The sequence below is a fragment of the Gadus macrocephalus genome, chromosome 17 (assembly GCF_031168955.1).
Source record: "Gadus macrocephalus chromosome 17, ASM3116895v1".
NCBI lineage: Eukaryota > Metazoa > Chordata > Actinopteri > Gadiformes > Gadidae > Gadus > Gadus macrocephalus.
Genome location: NC_082398.1, coordinates 14,235,546 through 14,257,339, shown reverse-complemented (window position 1 = coordinate 14,257,339; position 21,794 = coordinate 14,235,546). Strand labels below are relative to the sequence as shown.

At 47.4% G+C, this 21,794-nt stretch overlaps 2 protein-coding genes across 3 annotated transcripts; one reads left to right on the top strand and one right to left on the bottom strand.

The window, feature by feature from the left end:
* Nucleotides 1-1,080: 1,080 nt before the first annotated feature.
* Nucleotides 1,081-8,327, bottom strand: c17h2orf69 (chromosome 17 C2orf69 homolog). Its single transcript, XM_060076967.1, has 3 exons — nt 7,788-8,327; nt 3,207-3,445; nt 1,081-2,822 (listed from the first exon to the last, which is right to left on the bottom strand). Exons 1-3 carry the CDS (start codon nt 8,118-8,120, stop codon nt 2,345-2,347), a joined length of 1,050 nt encoding a protein of 349 aa, XP_059932950.1. The 5' UTR covers nt 8,121-8,327; the 3' UTR covers nt 1,081-2,344.
* A 377-nt stretch (nt 8,328-8,704) lies between these two features.
* ftcdnl1 (formiminotransferase cyclodeaminase N-terminal like 1) lies at nt 8,705-17,679 on the top strand. 2 transcript variants are annotated; one of them, XM_060076968.1, is made up of 6 exons: nt 8,705-9,014; nt 11,242-11,359; nt 13,056-13,151; nt 13,826-13,981; nt 14,639-14,827; nt 16,755-17,679. In XM_060076968.1, exons 2-6 carry the CDS (start codon nt 11,245-11,247, stop codon nt 17,207-17,209), a joined length of 1,011 nt encoding a protein of 336 aa, XP_059932951.1. In that variant the 5' UTR covers nt 8,705-9,014; nt 11,242-11,244; the 3' UTR covers nt 17,210-17,679. The 2 variants fall into 2 exon arrangements, with proteins under 2 accessions (XP_059932951.1, XP_059932952.1); XM_060076969.1 differs by lacking the exon at nt 8,705-9,014 and adding an exon at nt 9,021-9,218.
* The last annotated feature ends 4,115 nt before the right edge of the window (nt 17,680-21,794 follow it).

The window sequence follows — 21,794 nt, the reverse complement described above, 5'->3', positions numbered from 1 at the left end:
TCGACTTGAAATTTGGTATGGGTATACTATGGAATATACCCTTTTTAGCCATATTTTGCCGAGCCTACGTGATTTTTAAGCAATGTTAGAGCTGTTTAAACCTCAGAGATATGCATACATTTCATTTTAAAATGTATATCTCTGCCGTCTTTGGCCTCATTGCTATGAATTTAACACTGTATAGTCCCACACTCACCTGGTACATGTGTGCCGCGTTTGCAGCTTTTACCACCTTCGGCGACAATGGCGTTAAAGGCACCCAGTGCAACTTTATGTAAACATTCAATGAAAAATAAACATTCAATTTCTAGTCTTTTTTACACGTAGTAAGTTTCAATAACTCCATACCATTACATATCAACATTCAAGGAGCAAATATGAGACGTCGTTGTGTGGTGAGAACTGATAGAAAATCGTAAACAACAACAATCGCCGGTGGGGAGAAGCCATTTTTCCATTGACTGGAAGCCTGCTTTATTTATTGCAGGTTACAAAAAATAAAGAAAATGGCGGCATTGTTGTTGTTATCGATTTTGTATCAGTTCTCACCACACAACGACGTCTCATCTTTGCTGCTTAAATGTCGGTATGTAATGGTATGGAGTTATTGAAACTTACTACGTGTAAAAAAGACTAGAAATTGAATGTTTATTTTTAAGCCTCGAAAGTTGCACTGGGTGCCTTTAATGTGTTTTGTCAAGTTGTTGTCACTGCACTATATCCAAATGGTCTGACCGTATGGGTTGCAGCGTGAAAGTTGTTCATTATGACTAATGGTGCATGTCTAACAAGTTTCAGACATATGTCACTTTCCTAGTGGAAATGGCAGCCTGTTGAGTATGTTTCACTTAAAGGGTTGTTATAGCGCCACCTATAGTTCATTCAGTCCATCCTTGTTATCCCTCACTTATTACACGAGTTCTACAAGCCTGCCAATTTTCAGAACTTTTGACGATGTCGTTTTTGAGATATGGCCGATTTTGTCAGGAAAAAATAATACCAACGATTACAATATTGTTCCTACGGATTTCGTAGGACCCCTAAATATAGCTTCTGACCTCAGACTGAGCAGTTCATCGATTAACATACCAGAATCGATTTATTTTGATACAAACAAGCTTTATACATGTTAAGCCTTGGTCTTAAAAGACGTTACAGGCCCCAACCCTGTACATCCTATTAGGATTGACTTAAGGGCTTAACAGCGGGTAAACATTAATGGAATGGTTTCAAGTATGGTACATTTAGTCAAATAAGCTTTGCAGTTGTGCATAAAAGCAATGCATGCTAACAGAATTCACCATCCGATTGATTTAACAATTGAGTCAATTTTTGGCTATATTAATATTAAAGGCGTAGTTCGGAATTTTGGACGTAGGGCCTGATTCCCAAGTTAGCCTTGGTGTTCTTTATTATTAGAGACCGTTTAACACATTTCATTCAGTCCTTCTAGTTGCAGTTTGCTTGTGCTAAGCTAGCGCACGGCAATGGGCAATACTAGCCTGCTAATAAAACAATCTTACCCAGTTACTCTGCAACTAGAAGGACTGAATGAAATGTGTTAAATTGTGTCCAATGATAAAGAACACCAAGGCTAACTTGGGAATCGGGCCCCATGTCCAAAATTCCGAACCACCCCTTTTAAGGATGCTTTCACTGCATTCAAAATCTAGTTGTGGAAAACAATGGAGGACGTTAAACTTAACCAATTCCTTCCCTTTGCAAACAAGCATCTTGGCTGCATCCCAGCCATACTTGCATATCCATGAATACAAGCGGCATTATTGAGAGACAACAGATATAAAGTAATTTAAGACCCGGGATCCAGAGCCATTCAATAGGTTCTCCTTCCTGGGTTTCTACCCAACCTTCTCTTCTATGAGCAGTGAGACAGACACCCACTGTGAGACTTGAGTGGGAGATCTATATGTACTGTATAACTCTCTACTGTATATATATCTATACAAACACATACAGACCGGAGGCTTCAGCTTCACCTGTAAACCACCTTTTAAACAATATATAAGATGATGGAATGATTGGGCCATTTATAAAGGTGCTGCCATTGGCGACTTTGCAATTGACAACAAATTAAGACTTCATCCCCTCCAAAAATCAGCTGCGCTAAAGCACTGGAAAAGGAAAAGTGCACGACGCAAGCATTTCGAGTCTGCTCTCACAACACTTAAAATCCCAGGAATGCTGAGGCAAGACCAGCACAAAAAGCCAAAGTGACCGAGGTAATGTGTATAAATAACATTGAGATCAGCTTAACAGTCCTCAAACAGAGGGAGGAGGTGACACTGGCGGCCATGTTGCTAAGCAAGAACAATAAGAGACCCTCTCAGAACTCCTGGATGACCCTGAAGTGGTTCTCTATGGAGGGGGGCTCGTCCTCAAAGTGGACCTGGTGGGTGAGCCGCGCCCCCAGCTCCACCAAGGTCTTCACGAAGGCGTCATGCTCGCGCCCCACCCAGGCCCGCATGGGGTCGCGCACCTCGTAGGGCGTCACGTGGGCATGAAGCTCCGCGCCGCTGGACGCCAGCTCCCTCAGCGCCGCCTTGTCCGTCACCCAGGTCCCGCCCCCTCCCGGGTGCCCGCCGTCCAGCCAGTAGATGTCCGAAACGCTCTCGACGAAGGGCGCCATCCGGGGGTCCGCCCGCGCCCCGGCCATCTCGTACACCATCTGGTTCAGCACCACGCAGCCCTTACTGAAGCCCACCAGCGTTAAGGAGAACCCGGGGGGCACGGCGCTGGCGCCCCCCGGTGGTGGAAGAGGGTGTGGCAGGCCGGCTCGCTGCATGCCGTGACTCAACAGTCCCCTGAAAACAGCGGTACTAGATTACCATCGCGTCATTCAACACTCACAGCTACAATATCGTTGTAAAAGGAAACCAACAGAGCGGACATTAGAGCGAGGAAGTTACAGATCTTCCGCTGAAAATGTTTTAGATTAAAACAGATGCCTGTTTTTCTTCAAATTATTTAAAAGGGGAAATAATACACCACCAGGTGTGTCAGACTCACACCTGGTGGTATAATATGTCCCCTTTAGATGATGTAAAGTGTAAAGTCATGTAAAGTCAAACATAAACCGAACCCTAGCCCAGGATGGCTTTACTGGCCTCAGGAAGCAAGTTTTAATGGACCATTTCTGTAGGACAAACTAAGTCCCTTTCAGAGGCGAAACACAAACAGCACCACACCTGAGGTGCTGGAAGGCCCCCGAGTCGGGGGCGTAGGGCCGGTGCTCTGGGGCCCCGAACAGGTTGCCCTCCACAAAGTTGTGGTAGCTGCTGAACATGTGGAGGTACATGCTGGAGGCGCGCACCACCCACACGGTGCGGCCCGGGAACCGCCGGCCCAGGGAGAGGCCCACCTGCTCCAGGCTCCAGGACAGCCACTTGGCCCCCTCGGGCTGGACGGCCATCTCATCCTGGAGGTTCTGCACCAGGGGGGGGGGGGGGGGGGTTAATACACCTAGTCATTCATCGTGGGGTTCATTGAACCCTAAGGGGGGCTGTGTGTGGGGCTTAGCATGATGGTTAAATATGAAAATCTATTTTTATCATCAGGTATTTACAGTTTTTGGTAATTACTTTCAGTTCTAGTCACATATCAAACATGATACTCACAACTCTCTCAGAGAGAGAGAGAGAGAGAGAGAGAGAGAGAGAGAGAGAGAGAGAGAGAGAGAGAGAGAGAGAGAGAGAGAGAGAGAGAGAGAGAGAGAGAGAGAGAGAGAGAGAGAGAGAGAGAGAGAGAGAGAGAGAGAGAGACGTTTGAGTTATGAAAGTGGGGGTGTTGTTTGTGTATATTTGTGTGTTGTATTGGTGTGTCTAGTTTGTGTTGTATCAGTGTGTGTTGTTTGTGTGTGTGTTGTTTGTATTGTATTGCCTTGGTGTGTGTTGTTTTTGTTGATTTGGTGACCGTCTGTTGTTTGTGGGGTATTGGTGTGTGTTGTTTTTGTTGTACTGGTGTGTGTTGTTTTTGTTGTACTGGGCCACTTTTCCCGATAACGATGGATCCACGCTTGTGCGATCCATCGTACATTTCTTTGGAGCATTTCCCGAAACTCCTCTTAACATGAACGCGCGTTCAGGAATGTCGCAGGAAAATGGGGTTAAAAAGCGTTAAAATATCTCCCCATGAAGGCCAACAGCAGAGTGGCACAAAAACACAATTGATTAGGCCTAGTCCTAATCCTGAATGCCGTGTGCATACATTTTTTCACGGCATTTTCCCCCCTGAAATAATTCCATAATGCAAAAATCAAAAATAGCAAGTGTGGCAACTACATTTATCTTAATGTGCTGATTTCTGAAACATGCTTTGCGCAGCAAAGTGAGCCGAATTTATCTGATTTTGGTTTCATTGATTGGCGCGCACTCTCTAGTCTAGAATATTTGTAGACATTAAACATGCAGCGTTCCATTCATTCAAACGCAGAGGCTAGGCATTGGACACACGGCTATTGCTGACCCGAATAGGAAAGGTTGGTCTAGAAGACTCAAACTCGCGGCCCGGGGGCCAATTGAGGCCCGCGGGATGATATTTTGTGGCCCCCTACTTGACATTAAAGTTAAGTGTTAGTGCGGCCCGCGCGTTGTTGTCAGCGTTGTTGACGCTAAAATGTTCCTGTGTAAAACCGAGGAGGGGGTCAAATCCCCTGTTCGTCAAGAGAAATCCCCTTAAGACTCACCGAAGACTAAGGAACATCAAAACATGAGTCTGGTCCAGAGTGTTTGCGCTATTGGATGGTGATCTGTTATCTAGTTTAGCATTTCTATCTTCGATATTTCAAAATATTGGTTTCTTGGTTCACTGGAGAAGGCGGGGCCGCGCACGGAGCCTAGACCTCTTTAGAATAATTTGTAATATTCATTCATAAAAAATATTATATTATATATTATATTTTTTATGAATGAAGACACCCTCGTGCAATAATGAGTTCACGTCGAGTGTAGACTACAAACGCGCTTAACTATGGTCAGGGATGTTCGTTACCGTCTAGACACTGGCCAATAAAAATAAAAAAAGACAGTGCTTAATGCAAAAAATGGTCTCAGCATGATTCATGTCTACAGTAGGCTATGTCTTCTGCCATTGATCAATACGAGGATATTTTAAACACGATGGTTGAATTAAGATCAGAGGGAGACACCAAGTGCAGCTCGAAAGCGACCTCCCACACAAGAGCAGTGGAATCATTTGATTTTATTATATGCCTTGTGACGTGGCGTTTGATCGGTACATTTCGGCTGCGCATGTATTTTTGGAATTTTAAATTGCTGCAATAAATTATGTTGTTGTTGACTAACATGTCTATCTTTGCTAGGCCCTGAATCTAACAGTAGTCTATGACTATTAAGGTGGCGGTAACCACTGTTTTTGGTTGCGAAATTATTCAAGCTGGGCATTCTGTGGATTACTTATTGGATGCGTTTTATTAAAAAAGCATCCAATACACGGAATGTCCGCTGGTGACGCCACTGAGGCTATAGTAGGCTAACGCCCCGTGCCCACTACCTCCGTCAGTTGACCGTTGCCCATTGACTTTGAATGGGGACGGACGCGCAATGCATTGTGGATCCGTCCGTTCAGTTGGAGCGTTCGCCACCGTCAGAAAGTTGAAAAATGTTCAACTTTTTCGGCAGCGACGGTTCCGTCATCCAATCAGATCGCGTATGCAAATTTAAGCACTGTGACGAGACTCGGGCTCTGACGATACTGGAAAGCGCGAAAGCGGGTAATCTTGCCTCGCAAACAAGCAGGAAGAAGCGGGAAGAACCCGGCGAAGCGATTTGATTGGCTGACGGATGCCTCTGCAAAGACTACTCCCCCATCCGTCAGCCACGCCTTCCCACGTCCGTTGACTGACGGTGCAGTGGGCACGAGGCGTAACGCCCCGTGCCCACTACCTCCGTCAGTTGTCCGTTGCCCATTGACTTTGAATGGGGACGGACGCGCAATGCATTGTGGATCCGTCCGTTCAGTTGGAGCGTTCGCCACCGTCAGAAAGTTGAAAAATGTTCAACTTTTTCGGCAGCGACGGTTCCGTCATCCAATCAGATCGCGTATGCAAATGTAGCACTGTGACGCGACTCGGGCTCTGACGATACTGGAAAGCGGGAAAGCGGGTCATCTTGCCTCGCAACAAGCAGGAAGAAGCGGGAAGAACCCGGCGAAACGATTTGATTGGCTGACGGATGCATCTGCAAAGACTACTCCCCCTGACGGTGCAGTGGGCACGAGGCGTATGCCTCGTGCCCACTGCACCGTCAGTCAACGGACGTGGGAAGGCGTGGCTGACGGATGGGGGAGTAGTCTTTGCAGAGGCATCCGTCAGCCAATCAAATCGCTTCGCCGGGTTCTTCCCGCTTCTTCCTGCTTGTTGCGATGCAAGATTACCCGCTTTCCCGCTTTCCAGTATCGTCAGAGCCCGAGTCGCGTCACAGTGCTTAAATTTGCATACGCGATCTGATTGGATGACGGAACCGTCGCTGCCGAAAAAGTTGAACATTTTTCAACTTTCTGACGCCTCGTGCCCACTGCACCGTCAGTCAACGGACGTGGGAAGGCGTGGCTGACGGATGGGGGAGTAGTCTTTGAAGTGGCAACCGTCAGCCAATCAAATTGCTTCGCCGGGTTCTTCCCGCTTCTTCCTGCTTGTTGCGAGGCAAGATGACCCGCTTTCCCGCTTTCCAGTATCGTCAGAGCCCGAGTCGCGTCACAGTGCTTAAATTTGCATACGCGATCTGATTGGATGACGGATCCGTCGCGGCCGAAAAAGTTGAACATTTTTCAACTTTTTGACGGTGGCGAACGCTCCAAGTCAACGGACGGATCCACAATGCATTGCGCGACCGTCCCCATTCAAAGTCAATGGGCAACGGACAACTGACGGAGGTAGTGGGCACGGGGCGTGACGGTGGCGAACGCTCCAAACGAACGGACGGATCCACAATGCATTGCGCGTCCGTCCCCATTCAAAGTCAATGGGCAACGGACAACTGACGGAGGTAGTGGGCACGGGGCGTCAGCATCCTACGAGTACCCCTGGAGTCCTCGTTACGCCTCGTGCCCACTGCACCGTCAGTCAACGGACGTGGGAAGGCGTGGCTGACGGATGGGGGAGTAGTCTTTGCAGAGGCAACCGTCAGCCAATCAAATCGCTTCGCCGGGTTCTTCCCGCTTCTTCCTGCTTGTTGCGAGGCAAGATGACCCGCTTTCCCGCTTTCCAGTATCGTCAGAGCCCGAGTCGCGTCACAGTGCTTACATTTGCATACGCGATCTGATTGGATGACGGATCCGTCGCGGCCGAAAAAGTTGAACATTTTTCAACTTTTTGACGGTGGCGAACGCTCCAAGTCAACGGACGGATCCACAATGCATTGCGCGACCGTCCCCATTCAAAGTCAATGGGCAACGGACAACTGACGGAGGTAGTGGGCACGGGGCGTTAGCAACGAGTGACTTCACGACGTTCGTTACCAACGACGCTTTCGGGAAACGGGGCCCTGGTGACTGTCTGTTGTTTGTGTTGTATTGGTGTGTGTAGGTGTGTGTTTAGTTGTATTGGTGTTTCTAGTCTGTGTTGTATTCGTGTGTGTCGTTAGTGTTGGTGTGTGTTGTATTTTTGTGTTGTAAATTAATAGTGTTTGTTTGTTTAGTATTGGTGTGTGTTGGTGTGTGTTGTATTGGTGTTTCTAGTCTGTGTTGCAGCATTAGTGTGTTGTTTGTGTTGTATTGGTGCGTCTAGTCCATCAACATCGACCCCCCCTCACCTGAATATCTCCATGAAAGAACACCACATGGTCGTTACTGCTCCGGTCCAGCTCTGCGGTGGACCCACGGCAGTGGTACCACTCGGAAGGTCGGAGCACCAGCAGGTCGTTCACCCGGCTTGGGTCGCAACCAGGTACCGCGACCAGGAGCTGGGGCCGCTCTGGGCATCCAGAGCCGAGATCCGGGACTCCTTGTGGACCCAGACCCGAGGCTCCGGAGCCGAGACCCGGGGCTCCGGAGCCGAGACCCGGGGCTCCGGAGCCGAGACCCGGGGCTTCTGGTTGACCCATCCCTGCCGGGTCGCAGGATGACTGCGCCACCGCGGTGCTCATCGCTGTTCGCTCCTCCTATATCTGATCGGCTCCCCAGTGATCTGCAGCTTGTGTGTGCTTTGTGGAGAGCATCACAGCATTTCAGCATCAATGACATCCGTATCATCACCTGGGCTGAGGTCCAGGTAGCGTTGCAGTGGAAATACACTTCTTTTTTATTTGTTTTTTTATTTGGGGTTGGTAGACCGCCACCCACTGGATCGGAGTGTGAATCAGTCACCATTTATAGTTGGATCCCCTAAATTAAGGTGTTCTATTTATTAAAGGGGATTATTTGTTAAAGCTTTTCCCCATTGACCCTCCTGTTGCTTTGAACCAGGATACAATACATTACTCTTGCCTCCAGATTATTTGTATACATAATTTGATGTGAGCTCTGGCTTCATTTTTTACTCAATGATATCTTTAAATAACTCTACTACACACACACGAAACTGACTGCCCTTTTCAGAGCATTAAGTAAAAAAAAAAATAAGAATAACATTGTGGAGGTGATGGTTTATCAATGTGTCTCCACAGAGAGGCGCTGTTTGTTAGACATAAACTTATTAGGACGGATGACGTCACTGCAGGGTCACGTGTCTACGATGCCAGATCCGGCAGTGACGTCATCCAACGGCCGTCCTAAGAAGTTTATTACGTTTATCAGACTGCGTTGATTCAGTTTATTACGTTTATTTGACTGGGTTAATTACGTTTATTTCACTGAAGGGTAACACAATTATTCAAAAAAACAGCGCCTCTGTTTGTTAACAACGAGGCGCTGTTTGAATATACTTCATAGGACGGCTGACAGATGACGTCACGGTGGGATCACCTGTCCCCGACGCGTTGACGTGTTCCTTTGACACCAAACTATCTTGTCAGTCACTTATTTCTGATCTGCACCGTAGGGTAATGTAACAAATCCGCCCTCGAGCCTACAACTCTGTGTTGCATGTGTGTTGTTGGTTTCTGTGATTTGTAACTCACCGTCACCAGTGGCCATGTGACCGTCCTGTACTCCCTGCTGTTGTGGCCATGTGTCTGCAGCTTACTGGTGACACCAAGTTGTGTTTACACATCGTTTTTGTCATGCCAACGGAATAATTGTTGCACGTAAATATCTGTAGCCTACAAGTTTCGTATTTCCTTTATAATGTTATAACTAGGCCTACTTCCAGTTCTAGTCACTTGACAAACATGACACCAGTAACTCGAACTGTGTGTGTGTGTGTGTGTGTGTGTGTGTGTGTGTGTGTGTGTGTGTGTGTGTGTGTGTGTTTGAGTTATGCAAGGGGTGTTGTGCAAGAGACTACTGTTTATCACAACGAGCCACAACACACTACAGAACACAACAGATACCTTCTTAACATTAAACAAACAGAGACCTAACAACACTGGACTGGACTCAGAGTGCAGGAAAAGCTAGCACTCCTAGACTTTCACTGTCAGAGCCAGACTGCAGGTGCTACCTACCAAATACAATCTGCCATTGTACCTTGCCATCATCCACACAGAATAATGCACTCAGACTCTGGCCATCAACATTAATCAGTTGCCCATATTTTAAATGGCTGTGATATGTATAAAGGACTTTATATTGCTCGCCATGACTGAATTGTCAATCCTATTGCTAGCACTCTTAAGGAAGTATTTCCAGAAAATCTGATCATGTACTAACATTCACGTATTATTCCAGATTGGTTTAGCAGCTCTATTGATGTGTTTTTTAACATCCCTAACACCCCTGATGTTATGTTTTTAAACGGCGACAGAAGGGAAGTGCTGCTACTTGAAATAGGCTGTTTGTATGATCTCTACATGGAAATAGCATGTATGGGCTGGTACAAAATTATGAAGTAACTTTTTTGTACCCTTGAACAAAGCACTATCTCATCTCTGAAAATATTCGAATCCTGTCAGTTATAATGTGATTGGTGGATTCAGATAAATAATTAAAATGTTTGTGTGTCTCGTTTGAGTTATGCAAGGGGTGTTGTTGGTTTTTTGTATTGGTGTGTCAAAAGGCCTGTCACGATAACAAATCTTTCTGGGCGATTAATTGCCCCAGAAATTATTGCGTTAAGCGATAATATTGCCGTTTTTCAACTAATATAATGATAAAGTACACCCTTTCGAAGATCAATAAACTTTTATTTTTAAAGAACACTGGAACTGGAAGTCTGGAAGACATTTAAAATATCCAGAATAAATTAACAAAACAACCAAAAACAATCTATTATTAACAAAAAATGCTCTTGAATAAAAACAAAACACCAACAAAAACAATAAATAAAAAGGATGTAAACACGATTGCGCTTCAAAAAATAATAAACAAGTGTAACGCCAGGGCTCCGCCTCCCACACAGACCATGCAACAAGTGAAGTGACTGACACTTGACGAGGGGGTTTACTCGTTGTGCCCTGTAATTATGAGCCGGAGCCCGATTTCAACCCGACATTTGTTACTTAGGCCTACCCTGCTAAATATATATGAACGGAGCGTTCCACGGCATTGAGAAGACCCGTGTAATAAAGGCCTAGATATTATTTCTGTTTATGGCATAGATTTCTTCTCAGATTAGGCCAATAAAGCAATGATTTAAATGGAAATTATTGCGGCCGGCAAAAAATGATCGCTCATTATCGCGCAATTAATTGATTCATTGCATATCGCGACAGGCCTAGTTGTTTGTGTTGTATTGGCGTTTGTGTTGTATTGGTGTGGGTTGTTTGTGTTGTATTGGTTTGTGTTGGTTGCGGTGTATTGCTTTGTGTTGTATTGGTGTGTGTTGTTTGTGTTGTATTGATGACTTTCTGTTTGTGTTGTATGTATTGTCTGTTGTGTGTGTTGTTTGTGTTGTATTGGTGACTTTCTGTTTTTGTTGTATGTGGTTGGGGTTGTATTGGTGTGTCTAGCTTGTGTTGTATTGGTCTTGTGTGTGTTGTATTAGTGTGTGTTGTATTGGTTCGTGTTGTACTGGTGTGTGTTGTTTGTTCTATATTGGTGTGTTGTATTGGTGTGTCTAGTCTGTTGTTTTGGTTTGTGTTGCATTAGTGTGTGTTGTATTAGTTTGTGTTGTATAGCGATGTGTTAGAGGAGCAGCCCGCTAAAGACAGCAGCCCGTGTGTGTTCCAGACGATGGCCTCCAGTGTGCCGGGCCGCCGGCTGGTGGCCTGCCTCCTCAACGTGTCCGAGGCTCGGAGGAAGGACCTGGTGGAGATGGTAGCCATGGCCGCCGTCTACAAAAGCAAAGGTGAGAGATGTGAACAGGTTCTGACCTTGGTCGGAGAGTGCAAGGGCGGCTTTGACTCTACTTCTGACTGGATCTGCCATTCTTAAGGGGCCCACACACAGCAGACTCACACAGCTAACTGCCTTTATCCGACCACTTATGTCCTCTGACCCGTTCGGCAGAAAAGTTACATTGAAACACACCGCAAAGACTACTGGCAACCATAGACATCTTATATGACAGACGGAGCATCGAATGCTACCGCCTACTGGCGCTGACGAGAAGCGGGGGCCGCCATCTTGGAGTGGTCATCCGCTCCACTCAGTGTAATCCGTTTGGCTGGAGCAATGAACTGTCAGCGCATTTAATTAATCATACCTCACTGAATACCACTGATTTTCATGCGGTTTTTTGTCATACGTGTAGCTATGATAAAGGCCACATGGTTTGGCGTGTTTTATTATTCGATACTAATTATACCAATAGTACGGTAATGTTAAATCTTGCTTGTGAAAAGTAATCCCCCGATTCCTATTATGGATTGTCCGCCGATTTGAGCAGGAATACGCTGAACAACAGCCCGGCATCCTGTTTCTGCTGCTGTTGCTGCTCCCGGTTGACCACTCCAAGATGGCGGCCGTATTTCTCGCGTCCCAGCAGCCAATGTTCCGTCTATCTATAAGATGTCTATGCTGGCAACTACACAGTAGCGTGTACGAGATGCAATAAGTCTCCTCAACATCGGGTGGCGCTAGTCTCGCATTGCTAGTCCACCCCTCCCACTCACCGTGCTGATGCGCTGGTCGTGTACTAGCAGCACACAAGCAATCAGCGTATCCAGTGGCTCCAATCCTCACCCTCAGTGAGGATTGGAACCGCGCGGTTCCAAAAGCTTCCAACACAGCTGAACACACCAAACAGATTTGTACCCGAGCTCGTCCGAGTCCCGCCAAACACTTCAGATGGCCAACGGTTGGGCCAGTGTGTTCCACGCCTTAAAGCTTAAGGGTGTTCTATAGGCTTCAAATGGTGTTTGATTTATGGTGCGTTTCTTTCTATCTCAAATAGGTAGGGCTCTTATTTTTTATCAGTGGTCAGTCTTCTGCATTTCCGTGCTCAGTTTCTGTGTGTAGCTCAAAAACAAACCCTAAACTTAAAGTTGAAGTTACCATCCTAACACTGCTGGGCATCAGACAACCACCATATCAACTCTATATAATAGAAATATAATGAATACATACCTATGTGAATATAACAATTAGACAGGGTTAAATGTAGAGGACTGCAAAAAAAAGACTAAATGTAATGATGTAAGTTAAATAGTGATTACAATTTGAACAGTTCTAATATTCTCTATTAAATAATGCATGTGTACATTTGAGCTACTGAACTGCTTCAATACATCACACAATGTTAATTCATCATATCGTAATACACAAACAACAAATACACAACAGACAGACGCAACAGAATCAAAAAACTGACCGGCACAACAGAGAGAAAAAACCCACAGACACATGACAGACACACATCAGACACAACAGAACCAAGCGCTGGTGTCCAATGAAACCAACGCAGTGTTTATTCGTGGTGGTGTTTATTGAGGTGGTGGTGTTTATTGAGGTGGTGGTGTTGAATGAGGTGGTGGTGTTTAACGAGGTGGTGGTGCTTAATGAGGTGGTGGTGCTTAACGAGGTGGGGGTTCTTGTCATGTCAGGTGAGCTGCGGGAGGGGGCGACGGTGCTGAACATCTTCAACGACCTGGACTACAACCGTTCCGTCATCACCATCGTGGCGGGCATCGACTCCGTCAGTAAGTCCTCTCTCCTCCATCAGTAAGTCCTCTCTCCTCCGTCAGTAAGTCCTCTACTCCATCAGTAAGTCCCCTCCTCCGTCAGTAAGTCCGCTCTCCTCCGTCAGTAAGTCCTCTCTCCTCCGTCAGTAAGTCCTCTCTCCCTCAGTAAGTCCTCTCTCCTCCGTCAGTAAGTCTTCTCCTCCGTCAGTATGTCCTCTCTCCCTCAGTAAGTCCTCTCTCCTCCGTCAGTAAGTCCTCTCCTCCGTCAGTATGTCCTCTCTCCTCCGTCAGTATGTCCTCTCTCCTCCGTCAGTAAGTCCTCTCTCCTCCGTCAGTAGTTCCTTCCTCTGTCAGTAAGACCACTCTCCTCCGTCAGTGAGTCCTCTCTCCTCCGTCAGTAGGTCCTTCCTCCGTCAGTAGGTCCTTCCTCCACCCTCTCCGTTGAGCTCACTCTTCTGGAGTGTCCCCTCGATAAGCACAGCAGCCAACCCATGACCTCACGGAGCAGATCAGAGGACATCATCGGGCATTGAGCATTTCTTTCCATTTCTAATCAGTAATCTGATGAAACATGAAATGATCTAAGGTTGGGGGATCCGCTTGGGTTATTTAGAATAGTGGGCGTGGTGGGCTGATGTGTCTCTGAAGCGGCGTGTCACTGAGATGGGCCGTGGTGTGTGTGTTGTGTCCAGGGGAGGCGGTGCTGTCTGCGTGCGAGGCCGCCTGTGGGTTGATTGACATGCGGGCTCACATCGGAGCCCACCCCCGCATGGGGGCAGTGGACCTGATCCCCATCTACCCCCTGGACGAGGCGCTGGGCCTGGACGACTGTGCTGCAGAGGCTCAAGGTGAGACCCCAATGCTGTGTGTGTGTGTGGAGGAGCAGGACCACCCGGTGTTAAAATGAGCGGAAGTGAAAGTCAAGCTGCCAAAAAGAGAAAGTAGGGTGACATTTTTTTTTAGGCCTGATGTCTCATGTTTTTTTAGAATGAGATGAAAAAGGAAGGTTATTTAGCCATAATCAACCAAATACTCTGAGAACTGAGTTCACAACGTGCACTGTTCTTCAACATCATTTCAATGACCGTTTCAAATCCCTCCGTTTTATGACGAACTATAAAAAGCCGATCCACTTAATGCGGGAATCAGAGCTGGCTTGGCTTAAGCCTTCCCGTGGCATTAGTGTCCCTCTGCCCGTCTGACAGCACTGTTAGCTCTACAGATGAGCCCCCACACAACAGCACCATGTATCCTCATAGCGGTGGACTCGTTAAGAGGTGCTCGTTATGAGCTTGCTCTGTTTTAAGTATGCTCATTATCACTGTAGCCATATGGACGCGTGTGTTCTCTGGATTATACCAGGGCTTGCTACACTACTTCTGCATACTGTATTTAGTGCATTGTTTTGGCCAGCAGCACTTACATGAGGTGTGTGTGTGTGTGTGTGTGTGTGTGTGTGTGTGTGTGTGTGTGTGTGTGTGTGTGTGCTCTGAGTTTCCCCCCAGCCATCGCCCGGGGCCTCACGGAGCGGGTCCCTGGCTCCAGTGCCTTCCTGTTCGGTTGGGCGGACTACCCCCTGCAGCGCGGCCTGGCCCAGAGGAGAAGGGACATGGGCTGGTTCAGCAAGACCCCCCACATGCACGCCGTCATGGCCGACTTCGGGCCCCCGCCACAGAGACGCTACGGCCTCACAGGTAGGGCCTCACAGGTACGGCCTCTCAGGTAGTCTCATAGGTAGGGCCCTACAGGTAGGGCCCCACAGGTAGTCTCATAGGTTGGGCCCCACAGGTAGGGCCCCACAGGTAGTCTCATAGGTTGGGCCCCACAGGTAGGGCCCCACAGGTAGTCTCATAGGTTGGGCCCCACAGGTAGGGCCCCACAGGTAGGGCCCCACAGGTAGGGCCCCACAGGTACGGCCTCACAGGTAGTCTCACAGGTAGGGCCTCACAGGTAGTCTCATAGGTTGGGCCCCACAGGTAGGGCCCCACAGGTAGGGCCCCACAGGTAGTCTTATAGGTAGGGCCCAACAGGTAGGGCCCCACAGGTAGTCTCATAGGTTGGGCCCCACAGGTAGGGCCCCACAGGTAGGGCCCCACAGGTAGTCTCATAGGTTGGGCCCCACAGGTAGGGCCCAACAGGTAGGGCCTCACAGGTACGGCCTCTCAGGTAGTCTCATAGGTTGGGCCCCACAGGTAGGGCCTCACAGGTACGGCCTCACAGGTAGTCTCATAGGTTGGGCCCCACAGGTACGGCATAACAGGTAGTCTTACAGGTAGGACCTCACAGGTAGGACCCCACAGGTACGGCCTCGCAGGTAGTCTCACAGGTAGGGCCTCAGGGGTCATAATAATAAAAATAATAACAATCTTAACAGTAGAGGCTGACTGACACTAACTGTGTCAAATCGCCGCTGGAAGAACATGGTGCGTCGTCTTTTTCGTTCTAGTAGTCTTTTTCTGTACTTCTCTGTCATTCTTTTTTAAAAGGTTTGCCTTTGTGTGTGCAATATTGCAAACGACATTGTCTTATAAACATTTTACGCTGCTCTCATCTCTTAATCTTCCACAAGACTTTCTTGGTGCACAGCGGATTTGGGTTGAACCTCACTGTAGTCAGTGGATTCATTGGTCTACAGTCCTCTGACCTCACTTTAGTCAGTGGATTCATTGGTCTACAGTCCTCTGATCTCACTGTAGTCAGTGGATTCATTGGTCTACAGTCCTCTGACCTCACTGTAGTCAGTGGATTCATTGGTCTACAGTCCTCTGACCTCACTGTAGTCAGTGGATTCATTGGTCTACAGTCCTCTGACCTCACTGTAGTCAGTGGATTCATTGGTCTACAGTCCTCTGACCTCACTGTAGTCAGTGGATTCATTGGTCTACTCTACAGTCCTCTGACCTCACTGTAGTCAGTGGATTCATTGGTCTACAGTCCTCTGACCTCACTGTAGTCAGTGGATTCATTGGTCTACAGTCCTCTGACCTCACTGTAGTCAGTGGATTCATTGGTCTACTCTACAGTCCTCTGACCTCACTGTAGTCAGTGGATTCATTGGTCTACAGTCCTCTGACCTCACTGTAGTCAGTGGATTCATTGGTCTACTCTACAGTCCTCTGACCTCACTGTAGTCAGTGGATTCATTGGTCTACAGTCCTCTGACCTCACTGTAGTCAGTGGATTCATTGGTCTACAGTCCTCTGACCTCACTGTAGTCAGTGGATTCATTGGTCTACAGTCCTCTGACCTCACTGTAGTCAGTGGATTCATTGGTCTACAGTCCTCTGACCTCACTGTAGTCAGTGGATTCATTGGTCTACTCTACAGTCCTCTGACCTCACTGTAGTCAGTGGATTCATTGGTCTACAGTCCTCTGACCTCACTGTAGTCAGTGGATTCATTGGTCTACAGTCCTCTGACCTCACTGTAGTCAGTGGATTCATTGGTCTACAGTCCTCTGACCTCACTGTAGTCAGTGGATTCATTGGTCTACAGTCCTCTAACCTCACTGTAGGGTCAGGGTTAGGGTTAGGGTCAGGGTTAGGGTTAGGGTCAGGGTTAGGGTTAGGGTTAGGGTTAGGCAGGTGTCCAGCCCCCCTAACCCGCGCTGTGTCCCTGCAGGCGTGGGCGCGGGGCCCTACGTGATGAACTGTAACGTGACCATCGACACGGCGGACCTGGCCCTGGGCCGCCGGGTGGCCGCCGCCCTGAGGGAGTCGGCCCCCGGGGGCGTGCCCGGGGTGCAGGTGCTGGCCCTGCCACACGGAGGCGGCGTGGAGATCGCCTGCAACGTGGAGAGCGTGCGCGGCGGCCCGCCCGCCGGCCACGGCCCTGGGGCGGAGCGGGAGGCGTGGCCCACGTTCAGCATCGGCGGGGAGCGCTACTGCCACGCCCCGGCCTCGCTCATCACGGCCAGGGTGGGGGCGCTGGCCGGCCAGCAGGGGGTGGGCCTGAAGGGCACGGCCCTGGTGGGCTTCACCCCCACCCAGTGCAGGGGTCTGGCGGAGAGGGCGCTCTCGCTGGGCCTCGGAGAGTTCTGGAAGGAGCAGCGCGGCGGCGGTGGGCTCCGCATGTGAGGGAAGGACCAGCCCTCATTAGGCTGGCTGAGACGGGCCTCCGGTTCTCATGGGATGATGTAAGAGGGCTTATGTAATTGTCATATCATTATACAAAGTGGTTATGTAATTATGCAAAACGTATTCAATGGTGGCCTGTTTCTCTTCTAGGAAGGAATGTTCAGACTGCACTATGATTCAGTAGTATTTATCTCATGTGTTTCCTATTGTTTTAAATTGTTTTTTAATTTTGTATTATTTGAGATTCCATGTCTTAAAACTGGATTGGACTTTAAAGACGATTCCTAACTAACCAATTTACCTTATTCCCTGTTAACACATGGATCCTCCACTAACTAACCAATCTACCTGAATCCCTGTTAACACATGGATCCTCATGTGTGGACATGGTGATGCGAAAAGACAACTCTGAGCTTTTATATAAAATGGATGTGTTTAATGTGGTGAAGTTTAATAAATGTTATCATCAATACAGTGTAAGGGGCGTTTGTGTACTAATGCTCACATTGATTTTCAAATTGAAACAATGTCCGGTCCTTGTCTGCCTGCTGTTCCCGTGTGGAATGTGGTTTGATTTTGAGAGAGAAGGCACTTGATGTTTGGTCATTTCCTGTTGTTTACGAATGAAATAACTTTCCCACAATGGACTACCATGAGTCAGTGGCTGCGTGTTCGTGGAGGACGGTCAACATTTCTGTGAGAAACGCTCCTTAAAACGATCATTAGTCATCAGCAGAAGTGACAGCTGATCAGTAAGACTGGGATGGGATAGCACTACGGAAAACCGGTGGGTTCATCATCGGGATTCATATAAACGTGGTAACAGCAACGTGGTAGAACCAATAGCTACACTTATTCAGTATAAAATAAACTTAATAGGTAGGCCTATTACAATATTAACTATTGATGTATTGGTCTTTTGTTTTGGTTCAGTATTTATTAAAAACCATATATTACTTGCCTCTTTTGAATATGTGTGAAAAAGAATATCAAACATCTGGAGTAGAAATACAGCAACAGAAACGATTGCATATTTGCCTTAAATATGTTTATTTTATAATCCACCTAATAGGTGGTTCTATAATCCAGCTAATAGGTGGATTATAGAACCATTTGAAATGCTCCACCATATGTCAGACTGTAAATCCTCCACCAACAGTGTGGATGGGCTGAACCAGGCGGCCTCCTCAGTCCACAGCCCCACTCCGAGGGTAGGCTCACTGCGTGATGTGTAGGTCGACGCCCGGGGGGGCGGACAGTGGCAGTGGGGCGATCCTGCTCTTACATAAGGTCACCATTGTGTCCTGAGAGGGCAGCCTTTCATAGGGAGGGGGAGGTGGAACAGCGCTGCGGTCACGGGCCGTGCATCTGAAAGCCAACGAACGCCTCTGACTGTAATGCTGTGATGGAGCTGAGGTCAGGGTTAAGGCTAACAACACAGGGTTAGGGTTAAGGTAAGGCTAACAACACAGGGTTAGGGTTAAGGTAAGGCTAACGACACAGGGTTAAGGTAAGGCTAACAACACAGGGTTAGGTTAGGGTTAAGGTTAGGGTAACAACACAGGGTTAGGGTTAAGGTAAGGCTAACAACACAGGGTTAGGGTTAAGGTAAGGCTAACACACAGGGTTAGGGTTAAGGTAAGGCTAAAAACACAGGGTTAAGTTAAGGCTAACAACACAGGGTTAGGTTAGGGTTAAGGTTAGGGTAACAACACAGGGTTAGGGTTAAGTTAAGGCTAACAACACAGGGTTAGGTTAGGGTTAAGGTTAGGGTAACAACACAGGGTTAGGGGTAAGGTAAGGCTAACGACACAGGGTTAGGGTTAAGGTAAGGCTAACAACACAGGGTTAGGGTTAAGTTAAGGCTAACAACACAGGGTTAGGTTAGGGTTAAGGTTAGGGTAACAACACAGGGTTAGGGTTAAGGTAAGGCTAACAACACAGGGTTAGGGGTAAGGTAAGGCTAACAACACAGGGTTAGGGTTAAGGTAAGGGTAACAACACAGGGTTAGGGTTAAGGCAAGGGTAACAATACAGGGTTAGGGGTAAGGTAAGGCTAACAACACAGGGTTAGGGTTAAGGTAAGGGTAACAACACAGGGTTAGGGTTAAGGTAAGGCTAACAACACAGGGTTAGGGGTAAGGTAAGGCTAACAACACAGGGTTAGGGTTAAGGTAAAGGCTAACAACACAGGGTTAGGGTTAAGGTAAGGCTAACAACACAGGGTTAGGGGTAAGGTAAGGCTGACAACACAGGGTTAGGGTTAAGGTTAGGGTAACAACACAGGGTTAGGCTTAAGGTAAGGGTAACAACACAGGGTTAAGGTAAGGGTAACAACACAGGGTTAGGGTTAAGGTTAGGGTAAAAACAAAGGGTTAGGTTAGGTTTAGACTTGGCTTTATTGATCCTTTTGGGATGACTCCCTCAAGGAAATTGAATATCCAGTAACTTACGGAAACACACATAAACTCTTAGCTATCTATAAAAAGTAAACAATAACAGTAAACAATAAACTCTTAGCTAATATTGAAAGTAGAGATAAGAATAGAAGTAAAACGGGATTCAAGTAAAATAAAATAAATGTAGAGAACTGTAGGCCTATAGAGGATAAATATAGATCAATATATGTCTGTATATGGCATTGTGTTGTCATACAGTGGATAAATAAATGACAAATGACGTTCGCAGAAATTAGCAGTTAAATTATCATTACGTTATTGCACAAAAAAATAAGAAGAGTATCCAGGAATGATTGTGGGTAGAATATTGTTATTGCACAGTGCACCACTCCTTCCCTTCTGTCCTCTTTATTCTATTTCCTCCCCCCCCCGAGTGAGGAGTTGTATAGTGTGATGGCATGAGGGACAAAGGAGTTCTTAAGTCTGTTGGTCCTAACCTTGGGAAGGAGCAGCCTTCCACTGAACAGGCTCCTCTGGTTGCTAATTACGGTGTGCAAGGGGTGGCTGGCATTATCAATAGTGTCCAGCAGTTTGTCCAGTGTCCTCCTCTCTGCCACCGTCACCAGTGGGTCCAGCTTCATGCCGACCACAGTGCCAGCCCGCCTGATCAGCTTATCCAGTCTGGAGGTGTCCCTCTTGTATATGCTGCCTCCCCAGCACACCACAGTGTAGAAGAGGACGCTGGCAACCACAGACTGGTAAAACATCCCCAGCAGTTTGCTGCAGATGTTGAAGGACCACAATCTCCTGAGGAAGTACAACCTGCTTTGTGTCTTCCCATACAGGGAGCTGGTGTGTGTTGTCCAGTCCAGTCCAGCCACACCCGAGGTACTGGTATGATTTTACAGCCTCCACCACAGCTCCCTCTAGCAGGACTGGTCGCGGTCTTGGTCTGGACCTTCAAAAGTCAATGACCTTCGTATTAGATGTGTTGAGCTGTAGCCGGTTAGTGTGGCACCAGAGAGCAAAGTCCCCCACCAGACTCCCATACTCCTCCTCTCTGTCACCCCTGATACACCCACCCAACGATGGCTGGGTCAGCGGCGTACCTCTGTATGTGACATACAAAAAGACAGGGTTAGGTTAGGGTTGAGGTAAGGCTAACAACACAGGGTTAGGTTAGGGTTAAGGTTAGGGTAACAACACAGGGTTAGGTTAGGGTTAAGGTTAGGGTTAGGGTAACAACACAGGGTTAGGTTAGGGTTGAGGTAAGGCTAACAACACAGGGTTAGGTTAGGGTTAAGGTTATGGTAACAACACAGGGTTAGGTTAGGCCTAAAAAAAAAAAAAGTTTGGTTCCTGTTGGTTGTCAGTTGAGGTCATGGGTAGGTAGGGAATTTTTTTATTTTTTTATTTATTTTTTTTCCAGCGGCAGCGAATGATAGGTAGGTTGTTTTTTATTTAAAAACGAGAAAATTCGCTCATCCTTGTACAGAATGAAGAGGTGCTGTACCAAAACGTAATTATAGTTTGCATCAAAAAAAAAAAACATAAATTCGCACATAAATTGACAGGGTCGGTCGGAAACCGGAACCAAACAATTTTTTTTTTTAGGCCTTAGGGTTAAGGTTAGGGTTAGGGTAACAACACAGGGTTAGGTTTGGGTTAGGGTTAGGGTTAGGGACCCCGACATGTCCTGGTTCACCTCGTATTAGGGGACCAATGAGGGGCTCACATGGAGCACCAATGGGCACCAGGGTTCTGAGGATGGAGATGGGGCTCTCTTAGGAGCATGTGGGCTATGGGTTCATGTGTCTGATTTGGGATCATCGGTGCATGTTTTGTAATGCAGCAGTAATATGCATAAAGCTTTGCACATTGAGGTTACGCTCTCCTGCACATTTACCTCTCTGCCTCTCGTCCAGCTGAGCCTCTTAGTCATAATGTTTCAGCGTACATACAGTTCTTTCTCTCTTCACATTCCCTCGCCCTCTGTCTCACTCTCTCCCTCTATCTCTCTCCCGTCTTCTATCCTCATATCTCCCCGTCTCACGCTCTCTTACGCAGCCAAACGCACGCGCACACACACACCCAGAGAGACACACACACACAGACACATACTCACACGCACACACACACCCAGAAACAAACACACATACACACACACACACACACACACACACATA